Consider the following 22,090-nt stretch of genomic DNA (forward strand, 5'->3'; position numbering starts at 1 on the left):
TAAAGGTTTTGTTGTGCAAACATGCACTGACGTGGTGCTCAGAAAACTTGAAAACCTTTGACAAGGTAAATTCATCTTAAAGATTTTGTTGTGCAGACAGGCACCGAAACGGTGCTCAGAGAACTTGAAAGCCTTTATTTTATCTTTTATTCTTACATTTGGCTCTACTTATATAATTTTACATATTTATGTAGACATGAATTTGGTGTAGTGAGTAGAAGTTTGCAGGTTGCAGGAGACTGTAAAAGCCACATGGTATTTTATTACCTGGTCCCAGCCCAGAGGAGTAAGGTGCGCATCAAAAAGTGCGTGTGATAAGTAGGTACCGTGGTTCTTTTCGCCTTCTACATTGTGAATCCCATTTAAATTGCAGATGGTTTCTAATAATGGTTTTAATACCAAATTCTTACAAGCATCTGACCTACGTTTTGAATCTCTCTTATAAAGATGTGAGCTTTTCAAGGTGGGTTGGGTTGCATTGTGAAGAAAAGCTTTTCAAACAGTCAAGCTAGCATGCTCCCTACACAAGTACAGTCAAACACCAACATGCTAAGTGTGCCACTTCAGCATGACAGAGAGATGGGATGTGCGCAGGTATAGAGCAGATGGTTTATATACTTGATTTTTGGTGGTAGTCGATACACATGATCATAGTTCTGTGTCCACCTAAATCTAAAAATCATGGGTAGGAAGCTTAACAGAAACATCAATATGATCAAATACATCAACTTAGCGACAGTGCAACTAAAATAGAATCGACTGAATAAGATGTTAAAGCCAAACCATGAAATATAGTTACATCATGTTTAGGCATGTACCCACATCGCTTTTTTCAGCCAGAAGATCGCCGACAGCAAGATGGCGACACCGAGGATGAGCGCGGCCACACACCGGAACCCAACGAATCTCCCGATCCGGCACCGTGACGGAAAGATCGGAAGAGGGAGAGGGAAATCGAGGGAGATCGAGGGAGAGGGAGATCGAGAGAGAGAGAGAGAGAGAGAGAGAGAGAGAGAGAGAGAGAGATCCGGAAAAGGGAGAGAGGAGATTGAGAGAGGGAAACAGCGATCTGCGAAATGAAGTTTTTAGGGCTTCTGGCGTAAGAAAATAAGTTAAATCAATCGGTAGTTTGCGATACGTATAGATTATCGTACCTCTTGGGCCTTGTGGGGTCCACTGAGAGGCACCTAACTGAATCCATTCCATCCATATGTTTTAAAATAAAATAAAAAAATAATGATAATAACTAATAAGATCCAATACGGTCTCAGTCCTATGGGCCCCGCATTGGATTAGGATTCCGCAAAAGAGTACCAAATAAGAGTCGGATTAGCATGCCTACAAAATAATACAGCGAAAGCATTCATAAAAGAAGCCACAGAGTTTTGGGCTCCTATGATGTAGAGTGGGTCGCCGCAGACACTTTCATTTCTAAGATGAACCAGATAAGGTTCAATTGAAGACTCTGGTGATCCAAAACATCTGAACACTCAACGTACCATATATGATTTTGGAGTAGGAGAAGCTACTTTAGCCAACCAACCTACCCATTTCGAGTTGCTCATGCTGAATTTGTGAGATTCCATTAAGCCACATAGTATACTTAATATAAATAGTAAATTTACTATTTCCAATAAGTTACGAATTTTAGAAAGTTTTAGTTATAGTTTAATTCGCAAGCTTCTTCCGGGTCTTGATATCCCTATTTAAATGGTTGTAGACTCGTTTATTTGAATCATCAATAATGTTTTAGAGTATTATTTTATTTTCTTGTTTTTTTTTTTTTTTTTCCAAGTGGGTTTGAGAAGTCTACGTGAGGAATTCAGAAAAGCTCCGTGGATTCGAAGTTGTTATACTTGAGGAGGACGGTGATCAACCTCATAACGTTCATCGATCCTTGCATCACGGTCCTCGTCATGTCAAAGAAACATGACCCTATATTTATTGAATACGTGCCGCATGATTCTAGTACAACACTTCCTCACCAACGGACAAAAGCATTGTTTTCCAGGTCAATGGTCAGCTAACGACTTTGAATATTCTCGGCTAAGGTTGTGGTCTTTTGCATCGATACGTCTTGCACTATCATGGCCCATTTTTAAATACAACAATCTCATGGAATCTTCATCTTCAAACCTTCGGGCCTTCAACAGCCATGGAACTCTTCTTCCTTTCCCTCTTCCTTCTACCTCTCTCCATTGCACTCACCTTTTGCTTCCTAATCTACAAAAACAAAGACCATGCCACCGATCTAAACCTCCCACCCGGAAGCTATGGATGGCCCATCATTGGTGAAACACTCGACTTCCTTGGGTCGGGCCAAAACGGAACACCCGAAAGCTTTGTTCAAGATAGGATGAACAAGTACTCCGACCAAATCTTCAAGACTGCCCTTCTCCTAGAGCCAACAGCCGTCTTTTGCGGCCCCAACGGTCACAAATTCCTTTTCTCCAATGAGAACAAGCTTGTTGTGTCTTCATGGCCTGGTTCGGTGCGGAACCTCTTACAATCATCCATCATCAACAAATTAGGCGATGAGGCGAAGCAGACCCGTAAATTGCTTATGGCATTTCTCAAGCCCGAAGCTCTACAGGGGTATGTTCGGACCATGGATGCAGTCACGCGGCGGCATATGGAGACTGAATGGGAAAGCAAGAGAGAGGTGACGGTCTTCCCTCTTGTAAAGATGTACACCTTTTCTTTGGCATGCTGTCTCTTCGCAAGCATCGAAGACATGGACCATATTTCAAAGCTTGCAGATCTATTCAATATCTTGTTGAAGGGGCTCGTAGTATTGCCATTGAATTTCCCTGGGACGACTTATTACTGGGCCAATAAAGCGGCAGATGCAATTCGTGGAGAGCTTCGGGCAATGGTCGAACGGAGGAGAACGGCTTTGGGGGAGAATACTGCTTCGCCAAACCAAGATCTATTATCACATTTACTTGTTACAGCCGATGAGAACGGGCGGTTTATGCCAGAGAAGGAGGTGGTTGATAACATACTAGCATTGTTTTTTGGTGGTCATGACACTACCAACTGTGCTGTAGCATTTCTCATGAAGTATCTTGCAGAAATGCCCAACATCTACTATGGGATTTTGAGAGGTAATTAACACATGAAATTCCCTTTAATTAGCGTGTAGAGTAGTTAAAAAACTCGACAACTCAACTCAACTCGGTGTCCAGCTCGGATGGGTAGACTCGGAGACTCAACTCATGTCAATATTTAATAATTGGGTTTTGTTAACGATCCACACCTTCATCGAGTGGTTAGCAACGTCCCCAAACCTTTTGAATGATCTAAGGAATGCCAACCGTCAATTTGAACCATACATTTCTTGGTGCAAAATCATGTCAATTGAATGATTGAAAGCATTCAATCAATACCAAGGAAAATGGACAGCCAAGATTGAGTGGATAGGTCCAACCATCATCTTGATCAATAAATCCCCATATAACCTACTTTGTACTTTGTATTGCTTATGATTCCAAAGTAACACTTTGGTTTAATGATTCTAACCATGTGATCTATGGCTTGTAACAAATTGATGGTTGTGAGGAATTGGCCTCGTTGATCATGTGTTTAGGATCATCTATCTGATCGGCATGATTCTTGCAACATGGCTTACTCTTAATAGTGCTATGGAGTGAAGTGTCCCAACTGCTGGTTGTTAGCTAATTTTCTGGTAATGGACTTTGATTTATGTGACAAGGTCCTGAGTTGCATGCAACTTATCAGTTCAATTCATGGTGCCATAATGGCCCTGATCCGAGTTTGGACTGGGCCTAAACCTAAAAATGCAGGACCCATCTACGTATTGGGCCATGAGATTAGAGTCTTGGCCCACAACAACCATCATCCAAGATGGCTTGGATGAAGGGCTGTAAACGTGCCATTCGTGGGCTGGATCATAGTGGGCCCATTAGAAAACATTGATAGTGTTCATCCCAGCTTAGCCCATTTGCCACCTTCCTTGGATGGGGTCCATTTCCATACTCATGCCATGGATTATGCTTTGGCAAATATTTCTAGCTGCATCCATATTAAAAATAAAAATAATAATAACAATAAGGGCGTGTTTGTCATGGTATTTCGTGATTAATTAGCCTAACTTAGTGCAAAGTTTCATGGTATTTTGTGAAATTTGGTGCAACCAAACACCTAATAAATAAAAACAAACCAATGAAGGAACATGATTTATTGAATTTTCATGGCCTCAGAGCAAAGAGAAATTGCAGCATCGAAGGGACCCAAAGATCATCTAGATTGGGAGGGCATACAAAAGATGAAATACTCATGGAATGTTGCAAATGAAGTAATGAGACTCGCACCGCCGGTTCAAGGAAATTTCAGAAAGTCCATATCGGACTTCACCTACGCTGGTTCCCGTGTACCAAAAGGGTGGAAGGTAAGCTGTGGCCACTTATTTACTACTTAAAATTTCAAACAAGTTTGATTGATCTGAGCCACTAATCTATGCACATTTTCTGTAGTTTTATTGGAGTGTGAATTCAACACACAAGAACCCCAATTACTTCCCAGATCCAGAGAAATTTGATCCGTCGAGGTTCGAAGGGGACGGTCCTACACCTTACACGTTCGTCCCATTCGGAGGTGGCCCGCGAATGTGCCCGGGGAAAGAGTATGCTCGTTTGGAAATACTTGTGTTTTTGCACAATGTGGTGAAACGGTTCAAATGGGAAGCAGTTTTCCCTGATGAGAAGATCACTGTCGATCCGTTGCCGGCGCCGGTGAAAGGGCTTCCTGTTCGCCTCCAACCTCATCTATCATAGGCCCAGTGGCCCACCATTGTTATTGTTACAAATATCAAAGCATCTGTTTGCTGGTTACTGCTACCATTACTATCTTAGCTAGGGTTTTTTGGAGCCTACGAACGTCCATGAGGTAGACCATCTACATGGTCACTGCAACCGAGCGTCCATCACGTGGGTTCCCCTGTGTAGGCGTCTGGCCCAAAATAAGTCACTCCACTAATGAGGTAGCTAGGTCACAGTTTAATAAATTTTGGGTGGCTGATGTAAATTTGCTCGTGCGCTTCTAATATGTTGGGACCAACCTAATCAGTGGACCAGCCACATTTATAGGTCAGATCATCTACATGGTCAGGTCCCCTTGATGGACGGCTTGGATCTTGCACCGGGCAACCATGAATGTGAGTGGGAGAGATTAATAGAACTTTCAAGTGTATTAGGTCAAATGAATTGAGGGAATGGAATGAGTTTTGTTTTTGGTTTGTGGTTTTTATCATCTGTAGTATGTACCTGAATTCAGATTGATTGTACAATTTTCTCTGGTTAAGGAACATTTCATTGTTGTTGTATCTATACCATTGGCTTTTCTTCTTCTTCTTTTCATTTTAACCGCTTATTTGACGCGCGGTCACAAATCGGATGTTTGAGACCATAATAAAGGGGCAAATTTTTCCATATTATAGAAGAGTACTGTGATAGTTGATGCACACTGTACCTGGCATGTATTACTGAAAATAAATGGTGGTAATTGTGGACTGTTAGAGCCCGTTTGGATACCCCACCGAACAAGTTCCCTTTTCGATTTACCTATAAGTAACTTATTTGAGATAAGTTTTGTTTATGATTAATTATTTTTTTTATTTTTTTGTTTCTAAGTAACTTAATTACTTTAGTTTAATAAGTAAAAAAAAAATCAAGATAAGCTACCTAAGACATAAGTAGCTTATGTAATTTGAGATCTAAATGCCCTGTTAGTAGATATGTCATCATGGTGGCATCTCCAAAGGGGTGTCAACAAGCCGGATTAGGGCCGGGCCAAGCTCTGTCCAAATCCGACCTGTATTTTTAATATAGGCCCGAGTTCGGGTCATGTTAGACAGGCCAAAAGAGTACAACCTGAGCCCAGCTTAAGATTTTTATGTTGGCCCAAGCCCAATCTAAGCCTGAGGGCTTGGGGTAGTAAGGCTCCATACTTGTCCAGTTGTTTGATATTTATAAGATGAGAATGGCTTGTATATGAAGGCAGTGATAGGAATTAGGAAGATATTAGTCTTGAGAGATGAGAGGCAAAGAGTTTGGAAGATTTGAAAGCTTAAAAGAGAAGAGAGAGAGAGAGAGAGAGAGAGAGAGAGAGAGAGAGAGATGGGGCCGGGGTTGAAGCTTAGAAGATGAGAGGGCATGGGATAGAGGGGGCATGGGTTGGAGTAAAGCAAAAGAGCAATCGCTCGGGTGGTGTGGATGTCGGACCTTGGGTAGATCACGCTCATGTGAGGTGGGTTGGTGTTTGGGTGCGGTTGTAAAAGAGGTTATGTTTGACTAAAGTCGCCACTAGCCGATTAATCCAATTCCACTACCGGCTAGATCTTGTAGAAACATTAGGTTGAATTAGAGAATTCTCTATCCTAAAATGACTCATTGATCTGCGGTTGAAGATTCTTAATAAGAAACCACGGTTGTAGAGAGGGAAGGTGTTAGGCACCCCCTCCGCCCATACAAACATACGTTCTCTACTTCATTTCTCTCGAATTATTAACAATTAGGATTAGTTTTTGTGTAGTAATGATGCGAGGTGTGTGTAATATTATGTTAAATGCAATGCCTATGATAGGTCATTGCTGAGGCTAGATAAATCTACCCTTGAATCTCACACTTATGTTATAAACTAACCGCTCCAAGTTTCTGATGGACACTGATTAACTTAGCGAGTCGTAAATCATATATTTGAATTGATCGGGTGTTGAGTGCTATGTGTGCAAGGAAATGGAATTTGTATGTGATGTTGTGTGTGATGGGGTGTTAAATGCAATGCCTATGATAGGATGTAAGCCTAAGCTAGATAAATCCAACTTGACTCTTTCACTTGTCATGCGTAGACTAAATGACTAGAGTTTCTGACAGGCAGGATCTTATTATATCAGCAACTATTGAGGGTGAAATATTGCATAATTTTCCCTTGTTGTAATTTAGTTTTATGAGGATTAATGTGCTTAATTGAACTTATTACGCTTATTCTCTCTTGCGAGGTGATTTTGAGAGTTTAAAGTGAAACGGGTGCCAAAAGCTTAGATTTGATGCTCAAGAATTACCAAAGCAAGGATTGGATCTTAGGTGGTCAAGATTGAAGATTTCAAAAGTCAAAGATCTAAGAAAACCAAGTGAAGAAAGAAGAAAATTGAGATTGCAAAGTGCATAAATTTAGAACTGCTGAACTTGACAGTTTGATGATATCGAACATAGCTTCGATGCCATCGAAGTAAGTGTTTGATGTCATCAAGGAGGCTCGATCACATCAGAAATTTAGAGAAAATCAAGTTTGGTTACTGGACAAAAAGATACAATTCTCGATCCCATTGAAGACCCCTTTGATCCATCGAAGCTCAGTCCGATGCCATCTAAGCCAGTTTGATGACATCGAAGTTATCGTGAATTTCGGGATATACTCGTTGGACTATTTCGAACGATTCTCGATCCCATCGAGCACATGATCGATGACATTAAAGCCAGTTCAATTCCATCGAAGATCGAGCGATCTCATCGAAGGACTTATGCAAAAGATTACTGTTAGTTTTCAAATTCGAATTGAACTTGAAGATAAGGCTTCGATGACTGAAGTTGTGTAAAGCTTCATAAATTGAAGCGGTTTCAAAGTCGATTCTTGCAAAGAATATAAATATTGGTTTTCTAGGTTCTCCTAAGCACGAATTAGGGTTAAAAGAATGGTGTAAGGAGTAGTGGAAGCTCAAGGAGTCCCTTCTTCTTCTCTAATCTTCTTCTTCTAGTTGGTATTTATGGTTTTGTTTGAGAGTTTAGTTTCAATGATGTCTAGGATTGGCTAATCTCTTAGCTAGAGCTCAGAGGCCAAGCTTGTAGTTTATTTTGATGTTATTCTTACTTTATTTAATTTTTATGATATTCATGTTGGATATTTCATAGTTTATGGTTCAATATAGAGGTTTTTTTGGATTTTTTTTTTATCTATCATCGACTCCGGGCACAATGGATGCTTAGGAACTTCATGAATGCTTTCTACTCAATTTGTGATTGTTTGATCAGTAAAATTCCTTGATCTACCATTGGGCATGGTAGATGCTTTGAACTCTCTACAATCAATTCAATAAGACTATTATACATGGATTGTTACTATGAATGTTCATATTTATGTTGGAATTGTTTTATGATGTTTTAACGATTCTATCATCCAACTGGATATATTAGGACTTCGATTCCAGTTGAAGTATTGATTAAATCAAGTAATGATGCATTAAGATGACCGCAAGTGGATCATTGGCGCTTTAGTTTCCATTCTATTGATAGCTCACTTCACAACAACATCTTTTTTAATTTACAGATTTAGCTTAGTCTCTGATTCTAAATCTAAAGCAACTCAGAAAATCACACATAATATAGTCGTTGTGGATTCGACCCTTGTCTCATCGAGATTATTGCTACTTTGCAACCTTGCACTTTGGGTGCAAGTGAACAACAAGCCACAGAGCATACGCTCATGTCGATTAAGGGCACAATGCGATGTTTGAACAATGCTAATGTTGAGATAGATGAAGTTAATTGAAATATGGACGGTTGGATGGATGGTAATGTCGCAAGGGTTGGATCAAGAGGCTTGAATCAAGGCTCGGGGTGGCTCAGGTGGATAAAGCTTTGGGCTAGATTAGGTTGACCTATGCTGGACTCACTCCTGCTACCCTCTCCTCCCTTTAGTAGAGGGATGAGATGACTAAGATGGCTAAGGGTGGATGGATGTCTTCTAGATTTCCTATGAAGAAAGGGATGATGGAAATGTGAGGGGGAGGGGGCTATTTATAACCCCAAACTCAATTTTCTTATAATTCTTGGCAAGTTGAGGTTTAAAAGGGCTTGGATGGTCTGGATTTGAGATTACCATTTGGCAAGATCTGCAGGGTTGATTTAGATGGCATGGCTCGCTATTTTGGTTAGGGGGAAAGGGTTCTAAAGTCAATTTACATTATCACTCGTTTGGTCATTACAAAAGGAGATAGAGCACATGTATGGAGACCCTAATCTAATAGGGGAGCTCCACATGGCTGGCAGCACCTAGGGTGCCACCAGTGTCAAACGAGGATCCCTGCTTTGGTAAGTGCACTCCCATGCAGGTGTGCTGATTTTGCTTTTAATAGTGCTAGGTTTTTGTTTGCTCTAGATTTTGAATGGGCTTGGACATATGGGCTTGGTTCGGGGTAGACTTTGCACTTAATATGACATGGTGGGTTAGCTGGGTAGACTTACTCAATGAGTTGACTGGGGGAGTTAATTAGGTTTGACTAGGTTTTTCCTAGGGTTCAGTAGGGAAGACCTCTTAGTGCCTCAAAAGCCTAGTGCTATTTTGAAACTATTTTTTAGAAGGCTTTATGTCACCCCACCTTCAGGAGTGATATTCCATGCAGGTTTTATTGTAAATGATTTTGTAAATAAGTCCAGTTCGTTTAGTTGCCTCCATTGGGAATGCCCATGGGTTTCTTGGCGAACTAGTTTTTATTCGAAATATGCAAAGGGGACTAGTTTGTCTGGATCGGTCCTTATTAATTGATAGCACTTCTCCTTTGGGCTTTAAGGGTAGATCTAATCTATCATCTTACAATCTGATAGGTCTACCATGGATATGATTTGCTAGGATATAGCCTTGGGATAGTGATTCTATCTTATTGTTTTTTGTATCTGGTCAAGGGATCAGACTCATTTGGGATGATATGACTTGTCATCAAGATTTGGTCTTACTAGGGAGAATGACTTGGTAATCTAGTTCATCTTCTTATATTGTAGCAGTAACGATGCGGATCTTACTTTATTTAGGTAAGTCCAACCAATAGCCGTGATCAAGATTATGATCTGCTCGGGAGTTGGACCGGTCCCATCGTCTCAAGGTGCGATTAGACTCATTGAGATTCCAGTTGTCACGGTTCAAGGCTCCATTAGGGATGCTTTAAATGAATTTGAACCGTTTTCAATGGTTATAATTGGGGCTATAAGTATTATTGAAATATTTTGGAAGATGATTTGATCCATCATATCACATTTGAACGGTCGCAATCGAAGCTAGTTTTTATTGAATTTTTTTAAAGTTTTAAAGGAGATGTGGTCCATCAGATAACGAATCGACGATCATGATCAATGCAGCTTTTAATTGAAACATTATTAAAGTTTTTGTAGGAAATATGGTCCATCAAATAATGATTGTACATCCATGATCGATGCTGATTTTTATTGAAATATTTTTAAAGTTTTTGAAAGAGATTTAGTCCAATGGATCACGAATTGATGGCCACGATTGATGCCATTTTTTATTGAAATATTTTTAAAGTTTTTATAAGATATATGGTCTATCGAATCAAATCGTATGTGTAACACCCCAACCTTGGATATCTATTTTTCATGAAGACATCGTGGCATATAATAAAAATTAAAATTGTTCATAAATATTAAATGACCCTACGGCCTCAATTCATTCTCTATTCATAAAATAAATTGATAACTAAGGATTAAGTGATCTCGTCCTCGCTTGGCTCTCTAGTCAAGTGTTCGGCTAAGTCGTCTTCACAAAGACAACTCTACTATACATTTCCCTAAATATTTTTTCATAAATGACACTATGAGCTAAAACCCTAGTTAAGTAATATTAAATTGCATGATTCAATACATATCATGTTCATAAGAATATCAATAGTATGTAAACTATCATAAAAACAAATCCAACTCAGATCACCAGGGCCATGGCTGCACACAACTTCCAACCTGCTAGTACCCATTTAGCCTAGATTCTCCTAGGTTTCACGCATGAAGAAGAATACCACTCCTACTGGATTGGTTTCTCTCGCCTGTATCGTGAACATTTAGTCTAGTAATGAGTAGTCCATTTTGGAGCTGACTAGACTCTTTCCCCAGCCCTGGGCTGCAGCTTTGGGATGAGGCCTTATTAGTACTAACTTGGGTCCCAATTGGGAACTTTGTCTAAGAATTTAAGGGACGTTTATCTTCGAATTGCTTGGTGTTTATTATCAACATCACATCTCAAATAATAGCATATATCATACGAGCGTCTTATATCATAAGATTCATGAATGCATGATGAATGCGTGCAGGAGAAACCATCCTGGTGTAGTGTTACTTACCAAAAAGTTCTATTCAGCTTGAGTTTCCTAAATACAGTACTCTTTGATTAGTTTACTACTCAATTTTTGCTCATGTTGGGTTCCCTTTTAAGTATTATACCAATAGGGTTATTTTCATACTTAATCTCATAATTTAATCAACTATTATTTGTTAACATACAAATATGATTGTTGATTTGACAATTAAATCACCAATCCATTGATCCATACCTTTGGTTTTACCATATCACACATTTAGTTCATGATTTACTAATCCCAACCATTCACTTTGGGTTTATCCTCATATAGGATTAAGATCCTCCTAATCTGACCATTAAACTTTGATTAGAATCGTTGATTTAAGGTATGGTCTATTAGATCAAAGTGTATATATACTTAATCTTTCATTTTGATCAATTTGACCCCTGATGGATTGTTTTGATTAATAGGATTGTTAATACATGGGGTTTAGATCATTTCATTATAAGTTTTGACCCATTTTCTAAAGTTTGGATCAATCTACTTCATGATCTTATGGTCAAGCTCAAGGTTAGATCATATTGGGTTTAGAATGGCCCACTTGAGATCTTAAATGAATAATTGGGTCCATTCACTAATCACATTACACGTAAGTCTTAGGAACCCTTAGTTTTGATCATCAATTAAGTGAGTTTAAGACTGGGATTAAATTATATGTTTTATATTTGTTTGAAACCCAATGGCCCACTTGGATTATGATCGAAATTTATATCATCAAGTATGATTCTTTAATTTTAATTCAATCACATATGGTTTGATATTGACATCAAGATCACCATCCCACAGAGTGATCTACCTATTATTAACTTGAATCAAGATGCTGCATTTATTCGCGGTCCATGATGGATGATGTGGAGTGTCTAATCAGATATACATGGATAGTGTGAAACGCCCACACTTGAATAATACATGGCCAACTACTTAGGGTCCACATAATATTCTTATCATGGTCTATTATGATTCAGGACTACCTACATTATCCATCATTTTCATCACTAAATCATTGTTAAAAATAATGGAACGTGGTACATATGGGTAATAGACTGTGAATAGTCGTCTTAGCTGTATTGATTTACCGGAAGCAGATTGGCTGGTGTACCACACACTAGCTATATAGATGTTGTAGGTACGTGTCGCTAGAAGACGAGCACTGACGCTCCTCGAGCTCCGAGTTATACGAACGGTTCAAAAGAGATCAAAGTTACATGGCCCCACATTGATGTATTTATTATATCTACACCGTTCATCTATACTTAGAGATCATTTTAGAGCATTATCCAAAAAATAAATCATATCCAAAGATCATCTGGACCACACCACAAATAGCAGCAGAGATAATGATTTTCACTGTTAAACAATTTGTAGGGCCCACCATAACATTTATTTTCCATCCAATCTGTTTATAAGGTCACAAAAACCTAAATGAAGAGGAAAAACAAATTTCATATTGATCCAAAACTTTTGTGACCCTAAAAAGGGTTTCAATGGTAGACATTCAATCCACCACTATTTTTTTCAGTGTGGTCCACTAGATAGTCAGATCTATCTTATTTTTTATCTCAAGTCTTAAGATGAGCTCGAAAAATGGATGGACGGTTTGGATATAACACATACCTCATGATCAGACCCCACAGAACTCATTGATGTCAATACAGCAGCTATATAGCTGTTGTGAGGTACACTAGCCAATCTGCTTCCGGATTTACCACCTGTGATGTGGACCCACCTGTGCGTTGGGGTCAACGTCCCCACACCTAGGTGCACATGACGCGTGAACGACCAATGCCCTTTTCCTGATTTGGTTCAAACAAATCTCTCCTAAGATCTCTCTTAGATTTAGCATGAGTACACTCACGCTGTCCAAGTTTTCTTTTAAAGTGAGGTTCACACACGGTGTTATGTAAATCTTATCCACTCATTGTGTTTCCCACCCTCTGTTACGTATATAAAAATATTAATTGTCCTTAAATGTTACCTAAGGTCCCCCTGATGAATCTTGGGAGGTGATTCCTTCCTGTACTAAGTCTTTGTTTTATAGCTGTCATATGTAGCCAAAAATCATGAAAATAGGACAGCAGATGAGCAGTTTGGATTACCAAAGTAGGGTCCACCTGATTTCATGGGTCATAGACCCTTGGTAGGGAGGGATAGCCGGCCCAGGCGTGCGTCAGGCGTCCTCTCTCTCTCTCGCTTAATTTTTTTATTTATTTTTTAATATCCTCCCTTACTTAGGGCGGATTTCATCGTGTAGTGTACTAAGAGGTACATTCCATACTACACTCATGCCATATCCAAACTGCGGCCCACATGCCTGAATCAATGATCCAACCCTTTGATTTTACTTAATGAACATAATAACATTAAGGAAAATATTTTCATAGTTAAAGGATTTCTACATCTAGGGAATAATGAGTCTTTGTACTGGGACCCATGGTCCCTCATTCTTATGTTGATGTAGATCTTGGGTCCACCACAATAGTCCCCATTAACACTGGACCTTATGTCAGATACACACACTAATTTCATAGAGAATTGATGTTTAATATCAACGCTCATAATTTAATCAATCTATGATCATTAAAGCCCACCAAATTTGACGATTTGGGTCCCTCATCAGAGATTATTTTTAATATCTATAGTTTCAGATAAATTAGATCTAGGAATTACATCATATAGACTATTAGATAACTAAAAAAAATTTTAAAAATAAAAGCAATGTTTTTATAATTGTGGGATCCATCATGGATAGTGATCTATATTTAATGGTCCATCCTACTCTGATATGGCAGTGGAACAAATCTATCTACTCCATATCAAAGTGTGATCTATCTACTCCATATCAAAGTGTGTGGCCTACCTTATGGGGAGGTGTGAAGTTCACATGTACCATATGTGGGAACATGTGATGTCCACATCTCTACCCTAGGAATGAGGTATACTATATCTCTCCCATTCATGTGTAGGTTCCAGTAATGAAGGCCCTATACTCAATCTCTTACCTTAATCAGATGGATTCCTAGCCCACCGTCATTGTATGGTCTACTATTCTTATTAAGAATGTGAGTATACTACTTGCTCAAAAATCCAAGAATTTGAGTCATACCACTATGGGCTGGAAAGCTAGTGATTGGATGGCCTGGATCTGGGGTCAGGATGTAGGGTCCACTTAGATTTAGGTTTGTTTATAAAGAGATAGTTGGTATACGCTAAGGAATGTGTATTGGTCTCCTTTTTAAGATTTCTAATTTTCAAACGCTTTTTCCATTCCTTTTTTACATTTAAATAAAGAAAATATCTCTCTACTATGATGCTATCTAGGATGTGAACTTACACTACCAACGCAGGCTCCACATTCACAGACCATGCAATCATTTCCATTTAATCTCTTCAAATGATAGTTTTATATATGGTTCCTAAAATTAGTTTCTTAGTTAAGGAATGACTAGATTATATTATATTAATCTTGACCCTTCATAGGTTTGAGGGTGTATTTAGGTTAGGTATTCCATAGTTATCCCGGATAAGGGTGCATAGATGTGTGTATACGTGTCATTCATGTATGTCACAAATGGCTATGAAATACTAAATTTTAACTGTATAGAATCATAAATCATGATGTACATATATAGGAAAAAATAATGTCAATGTACAAATATGCATGATAGATGTGATAATGGATGGTCATGATGATGTCTTATACACATATGCATGACGTAACAAGATTGAAGCATATATGATACAATCAAATTACATAACATGATAGATCTACTCAAGATGATTCATATGAAAGCATTTTGACAAAAATTAGATTACTAGATCAGTTAATAACTTCAATAAATTGTGATCATTCATTCATTTGGCCTCAAATCTAAAATTCTACTCTAAATAAAATTTATTATATATTATACCATTCTAAAGATTATAGCATGATTAATAAGATGATCGGCACACATTGCATGGATCATTTAATAAGATGATCAATTTGATGTATTTAAGCTACCCGTCCATTGTTCGAACTAATTATAGCATTTGAATTGGTGATCCGAAGATGGGTTTACGTTTAATATGCCATGGACATATGATCCATGATTCGAATCGGTGTTTCGTCGAACAGATTGACTTATATCCATAATTAAGAGTCATATGATCCACTCAATGGTCAAATTTTATCTCAATTAAAAAATAAAAAACAAAATTACCCATAAAATTTGTTCGGTGTATTACATTCTTCCCCTCTTAAAGTTATTTTGTCCTGAAATTCTACATACCTTAAGTGAAAAGCTCAGGATATTTTTCTTTTATCTCCACTTAAAGTTCCCAAAAAGCTTCTTCCTCACCATGGTGTCCCCACTGGATCTTAACTAATGGAATCGTCTTATTCCTCAAAACTTGTTCCTTCATGTCTAGTACACATACCAGTTTCTTAACGTAAGATGGGTCTTCACGAATATCTAAAGATTGCCAATTTATAACATGGGATGGATCTCTCTCATACTTACAGAGCATAGATACATGAAATACATTGTGAATACCAGCAAGCTGCCCAGGTAAGGTTAGTCTGTAGGCAATAGGTTTGATGGGTTTGAAGATTTTGAAAGGCCTAATAAAGCGTAGGGTGAACTTGCCTTTCTTCCCAAATCTCATGACTCCCTTAATAGGAGATACTTTCAAAAAGACATGATCACCTTTTACGAACTTCAAGTTTCTTCTTTTGTTATGGGCATAACTCTTCTGATAGCTCTAAGCAGTTCATAGATACTCTTGGATAATTGTGATCTAAACCCAAACCTAAACCCGATCCCAAACCCGAACCTGATTTCCTAAACCTAAACCTTAACCTATTCTCAATTCCCTAAACCTATAGCTTATAACCTAAACTGAAACCTAAACCTATACCTTAACCTAAACCTAAACCTAAACCTAAACCTATAACCTATAATCTAAACCTAAACCTAAAACCTAAATGTATTTTCAAATCCCTAAACCTAAACCTAAACCAACACCTAATCCTAATCTCAACTCCCTAACCTAAACCTAAACCTAAACTTGAAAACCCAAACCTAAACCCGATCCCGAACCCGAACCCGAACCCGATTTTCTAAACCTAAACATTAACCTATTCTCAATTCCCTAAACCTATAGCTTATAACCTAAACTTAAACCTAAACTTATAACCTATAACCTAAACCTAATCCTAAAACCTAATGTATTCTCAAATCCCTAAACCTAAACCTACACCTAATCCTAATCTTAACTCCCTAACCTAAACCTAAACCTAAACTTGAAAACCCAAACATAAACCCAATCCCGAACCCAACCCCGATTTCCTAAACCTATAGCTTATAACCTAAACCTAAACCTAAACCTATAACCTAAACCTAAACCTAAACCTAAAACTTAATGTATTCTCAAATCCCTAAACCTAAACCTACACCTAATCCTAATCTCAACTCCCTAACATAAACCTAAACCTAAACTTGAAAACCCAAACCTAAACCCGTTCCCGAACCCGAACTCGATTTCCTAAACCTAAACCTTAACCTATTCTCAATTCTCTAAACATATAGCTTATAACCTAAACCTATACCTAAACCTAAACCTAAACCTAAACCTAAACCTATAACCTATAATCTAAACCTAAACCTAAAACCTAAATGTATTCTCAAATCCCTAAACCTAAACCTACACCTAATCCTAATCTCAACTCCCTAACCTAAACCTAAACCTAAACTTGAAAACCCAAACCTAAACCCGATCCCAAACCCGAACCCGATTTCCTAAACCTAAACCTTAACCTATTCTCAATTCCCTAAATCTATAGCTTATAACCTAAACTGAAACCTAAACCTATAGCTTAACCTAAACCTAAACCTAAACCAATAACCTATAACCTAAACCTAAACCTAAAACCTAAATGTATTCTCAAATCCCTAAACCTAAACCTACACCTAATCTTAATCTCAACTCTCTAACCTAAACCTAAACCTAAACTTGAAAACCCAAACCTAAACCCGAACCCGAACCCGATTTCCTAAACCTAAACCTTAACCTATTCTCAATTCCCTAAACCTATAGCTTATAACTTAAACTGACACCTAAACCTATACCTTAACCTAAACCTAAACCTAAACCTATAACCTATATCCTAAACCTAAACTTAAAACCTAAATGTATTCTCAAATCCCTAAACCTAAACCTACACCTAATCCTAATCTCAATTCCCTAACCTAAACCTAAACCTAAACTTGAAAACCCAAACCTAAACCCGATCTCGAACCCGAACCCAATTTCCTAAACCTAAACCTTAACCTATTCTCAATTCCCTAAACCTATAGCTTATAACCAAAACATAAACCTAAACCTAAACCTAAACCTATATCCTATAACCTAAACCTAAACCTAAAACCTAAATGTATTCTCAAATCCCTAAACCTAAACCTACACCTAACCCTAATCTCAACTCTCTAACCTAAACCTAAACCTAAACTTGAAAACCCAAACCTAAACCCGAACCCGATTTCCTAAACCTAAACATTAACCTAGTCTCAATTCCCTAAACCTATAGCTTATAACCTAAACCTAAACCTAAACCTAAACCTAAAACCTAAATGTATTCTCAAATCCCTAAACCTAAACCTACACCTAATCTTATTCTCAACTCCCTAACCTAAACCTAAACCTAAACCTAAACTTGAAAACCCAAACCTAAACCCGATCCCGATTTCCTAAACCTAAACCTTAACCTATTCTCAATTCCCTAAACCTTAACCTATAACCTAACCTAAACCTAAACCTATAACCTGCACTTATCACCTAAACCTATAACTTAAACCTAAGCCTAAAACCTAAACCTAAACCTAAAACCGAAATGTATTCTCAAATCCTTAAACTTAAACCTACACCTAATCCTAATCTCAACTCCCTAATCTAAACTTAAACCTAAACTTGAAAACCCAAACCTGAACCTGATCCCGAACCCGGACCCAATTTCCTAAACCTAAACCTTAACCTTAACCTATTCTCAATTCCCTAAAGCTATAACCTATATACTATAACCTAAACCTTTACCCAAACCTATAACCTCCTAAAGCTTAACCTAAACCTAAACCAAAACATATAACCTAAACCTTAACCTATAACCTATAACCTATAACCTAAAACCTAAACCTAAACATAAACCTAAACCTATAACCTAAACCTAAACCTAAAACCTAAATGTATTCTCAAATCCCTAAACCTAGACCTACACCTAATCCCAATCTCAACTGCCTAACCTAAACCTAAACCTAAACCTAAAACCTAAATGTATTCTTAAATCCCTAAACCTAGACCTACACCTAATCCTAATCTCTACTCCCTAACCTAAAGCTAAACTTGAAAACCCAAACCTAAACCCATTCCCGAACCCGAACCCAATTGTTGTAATAATGTAGCACAATCACATGGCAAGAAACAAGAATGTATCCCTTTTAACACATGCCCCTTTTTTACAAAGCTTTAATTTTTGTTGTTGTTTCTATTAACTTGAATTGTAGCCCAATCACATGGCAACAAACAAGAATGTATCCCTTTTAACACATGCCCCTTTTTACAAAGCTTTAATTTTTGTTGTTGTTTCTATTAACTTGAATTGAAACACTTTTTTGCATTATTTGCTTGCATTAGTTTTATTTTAATGATCAGTTTTATTTTTAAAAAGTACCCACTTTTTTGGAAAAAGTTTATGCAATTCTTGATGATTCTGAATTATAATGTTTTGTTGGTTTAAAATTATTTTTTTAGATGAAAGACACAAAAAGAAAATTGTTGCTGATTTTTTTCCTTTTTTTTTTTTTTATGATGTTAAACTTATATGTATTTATGCGTGGATGAATGTAATGTGGATAAGATTGTTTGTGTTTAGATGGATGGATGTAGTTTATGTTTGGATGAATGTAGTTTTATGCTGGATTTATGTAGTTTGGGTTTACATGGATGTGAATGTGAATATGATGAAATATATTATATAACAAGTGTATATCAGAAAGAATATGATGAAATATATTATAACAGGTGTATATTAACCCTCTCAAATTTGAAAATGAGCTTTGAAGGCTCATAAGGGACGGTTTATGACCGTCCTTTTAAAGGACGGTCCATGGCCGTCCTTTTAAGAGACAGTCCATGACAGTCCTTTTTAAGGATGGTCCATGACCGTCCTTTTAAAGGACGGTCCATGGCCGTCCTTTGAAAGCTCATAAGAGACGGTTCATGACAGTCCTTTTTAAGGACGGTCCATGACCGTCCTTTTAAAGGATGGTCTATGGCCATCCTTTGAAGGCTCATAAGAGACGGTCCATGACAGCCCTTTTTAAGGACGGTCCATGACCGTCCTTTTAAAGGACGGTCCATGGCCATCCTTTGAACGCTCATCAGAGACGGTCCACGACCGTCGGACGGTCCATGACTATCCTTTTTTCATCAATAAGAATGACGGTTTTCGACCGTCCTTTAAGAAATACGACACGTCAAAATTTAACGGACCATGTGACGGTCCATGACCGTCCTTTTTGGTCATTTGAGATGGTTTTGGACCATCCTTTTTTCGCTGTTTTGGTGTAGTGACGGATGAGGATTGTTTTCAATGATTAGATTTATCAAGCCAGAATGAATGTGAATGTTCACTTAAGCTATGCTTGTATTTACATAAAATTAGAATACATTGTAACATTCAAGTACTGGAAAGTACGGGATGTTACAAACAATCACTTGAACTCTTTTACCAGGCTCCCAGTCCTGTCGTATTCTATAACTTCCTTTTCTTCAGGATCAGACTGTGCCCTATGGTTTGCTTACATTGCTGATTGAAAAGATTAGCCATTGTCCCAAGGATTCTGACTACGTCATTTAATGTTGGGTTTGGCTCAACTAGTGGCGTGGTTGAGGCCGAAGCGGATGACATCATTAGTAAGGGAGTTCAATCCTAATGCTATTTTTTAAAATACTCTCCTAGTTTTTTTTCTACATGTCATGTAACAAGATTTACAATTAGGGTTGTGCAAGCCCTAGTCCCTTATTTTGAGACATGAACTGCCACCCTTAGGCTTAGTGTTCTTTCTATAACTACGGCGCTGATACCAAACGGTAACACCCCAACCTTAGATATCTAAATTTTATCAATTCAGGTATTGGGTCCCAAGTATTACCTATTATATTACATCATCAATCAAACCACAATACTATTTTTCATGAAAACTTCAGAGTATATAATCAAAATTAAAATTATTCTTAAATATTAAATGACCCTAAGGCCTAAACTCATTCTCCATTCATAAAATAAACTAATAACTAGGGACTAAGTGATCTCATCCTCCCTTGACTTTCTAGTCAAGTGTTCGGCTAAGTCATCTTCATAGAAACTCCTCTACCATACCTTTCCTTGGATGATTTTTCATAAACAACACTATGAGCTAAAAGCCCAATAAGTAATAATAAATTACATGATTCAATACATATCATGTTCATAAGAATATCAATAGTATGTCAATTCTCATAAAAAAAATCCATACTCAGATCATTAGGGCCATGGCTACACATAGCTTCTGGCCTGTCAACACCCATTTAACCTAGATTCTCCCGGGTCACACGCGTGGAGAAGAATAACGCTCCTAGTAGAATGGTTTCTCTCGCCTATAGTGTGAACTTGTAATCTAGTAATAAGTAGTCAATTGTAGAGCTAACTAGACTCCTTCCACAGCCCTGGCTTACAGCCTTGGGAGGATGCCCTATTGGTACTAACTTGGGTCCAGTTGGGAACTCTGCCCGAGAATTTAAGGGACGTCTATCCTCAAGTTCTCAGGTGTTCATTATCAACATCATATCTCAAATAATGGCATATATCACAAAAGCATCTTATATCATAAGATTCATGAATGCACGATGAATGCATGCTGGAAAAACCATCCTAGTGTAGTGTTACTTAGCAAAAAGTTCTATTTATCTTGAGTTTCCTAGATACATTCCTCTTTGATTAGTTGACTGCTTCTTAGTTTTCGTTCGTGTTGGGTTCCCTTTAAAGTATTATACCAATAGAATTATTTTCATACTTAATCTCATCATTTAATAAACTATTATTTGTTAACATACAAATATGACCGTTGATTTGACAATTAAATCATTAAACCATTGATTCATATATGTAACACCCCATACTTTTCAATACTTGGGTGTTACTGTCTAACCTAAGTTTGTATAAATACAAACCTAGCTTAATCGAACATTCACAACTATTCTAGTCTAAATCCGATCATTGAAAACAATCGCCACCCATATATCAAGCTATCCACCCGTTACTATTCAAGATGGACCAATACATCGTTAGAGAAACCTATTTTTAGGATTTTAGTTTCATAGATCAACAAATCTAATTGACAACCTTAGAATTAGAAGTCTTAACCACCAGATCCACCATTCATTATATCCACAACATCCTATCGATCGCTCTAATACATGATTTCCCTAATCCAACCATTGGATTATAAAATAAATCTTTAGGTTGCAATTACACAATCTTAGAAACCACTAAAATTGTTCAATGAGGGCTATGGAAGGCCTTAACCTTAAGTCAACTTCAAATTTAGATCAAATTCGCCAGATCCATTATTGTCAGGCCTACAACACTCAAGTTCACAACCCACTATTTGATCATCCTTACCTCAGCTTCTGGTAATTGAATATACCATTGAGACTCATTTAAATAGGCCCCAGGGCCATTTTAACAGTTGATGTTCAGATTGGGATTAATCTGACCGCTGGAACGACATTAATTGACAGTTAAAGATCATGATTCAGTTGGTATGGCCCATCTAAGCTTTTTATTTGCCTTATCTTCGGTCAGATGACCCAGATGAGCCCACAGAATCATGGATGGAGTGGATTTCTCAAAAACATCTC

General features: G+C 37.8%; 1 protein-coding gene across 1 annotated transcript; it reads left to right on the forward strand.

The window, feature by feature from the left end:
* The first annotated feature begins 2,155 nt into the window (after window positions 1-2,155).
* Window positions 2,156-4,796, forward strand: LOC131250001 (beta-amyrin 28-monooxygenase-like). Its single transcript, XM_058250699.1, has 3 exons — window positions 2,156-3,107; window positions 4,224-4,411; window positions 4,497-4,796. Exons 1-3 carry the CDS (start codon window positions 2,156-2,158, stop codon window positions 4,794-4,796), a joined length of 1,440 nt encoding a protein of 479 aa, XP_058106682.1.
* Window positions 4,797-22,090: the final 17,294 nt, after the last annotated feature.

Source organism: Magnolia sinica, chromosome 6, assembly GCF_029962835.1.
Source record: "Magnolia sinica isolate HGM2019 chromosome 6, MsV1, whole genome shotgun sequence".
Classification (NCBI taxonomy): domain Eukaryota; kingdom Viridiplantae; phylum Streptophyta; class Magnoliopsida; order Magnoliales; family Magnoliaceae; genus Magnolia; species Magnolia sinica.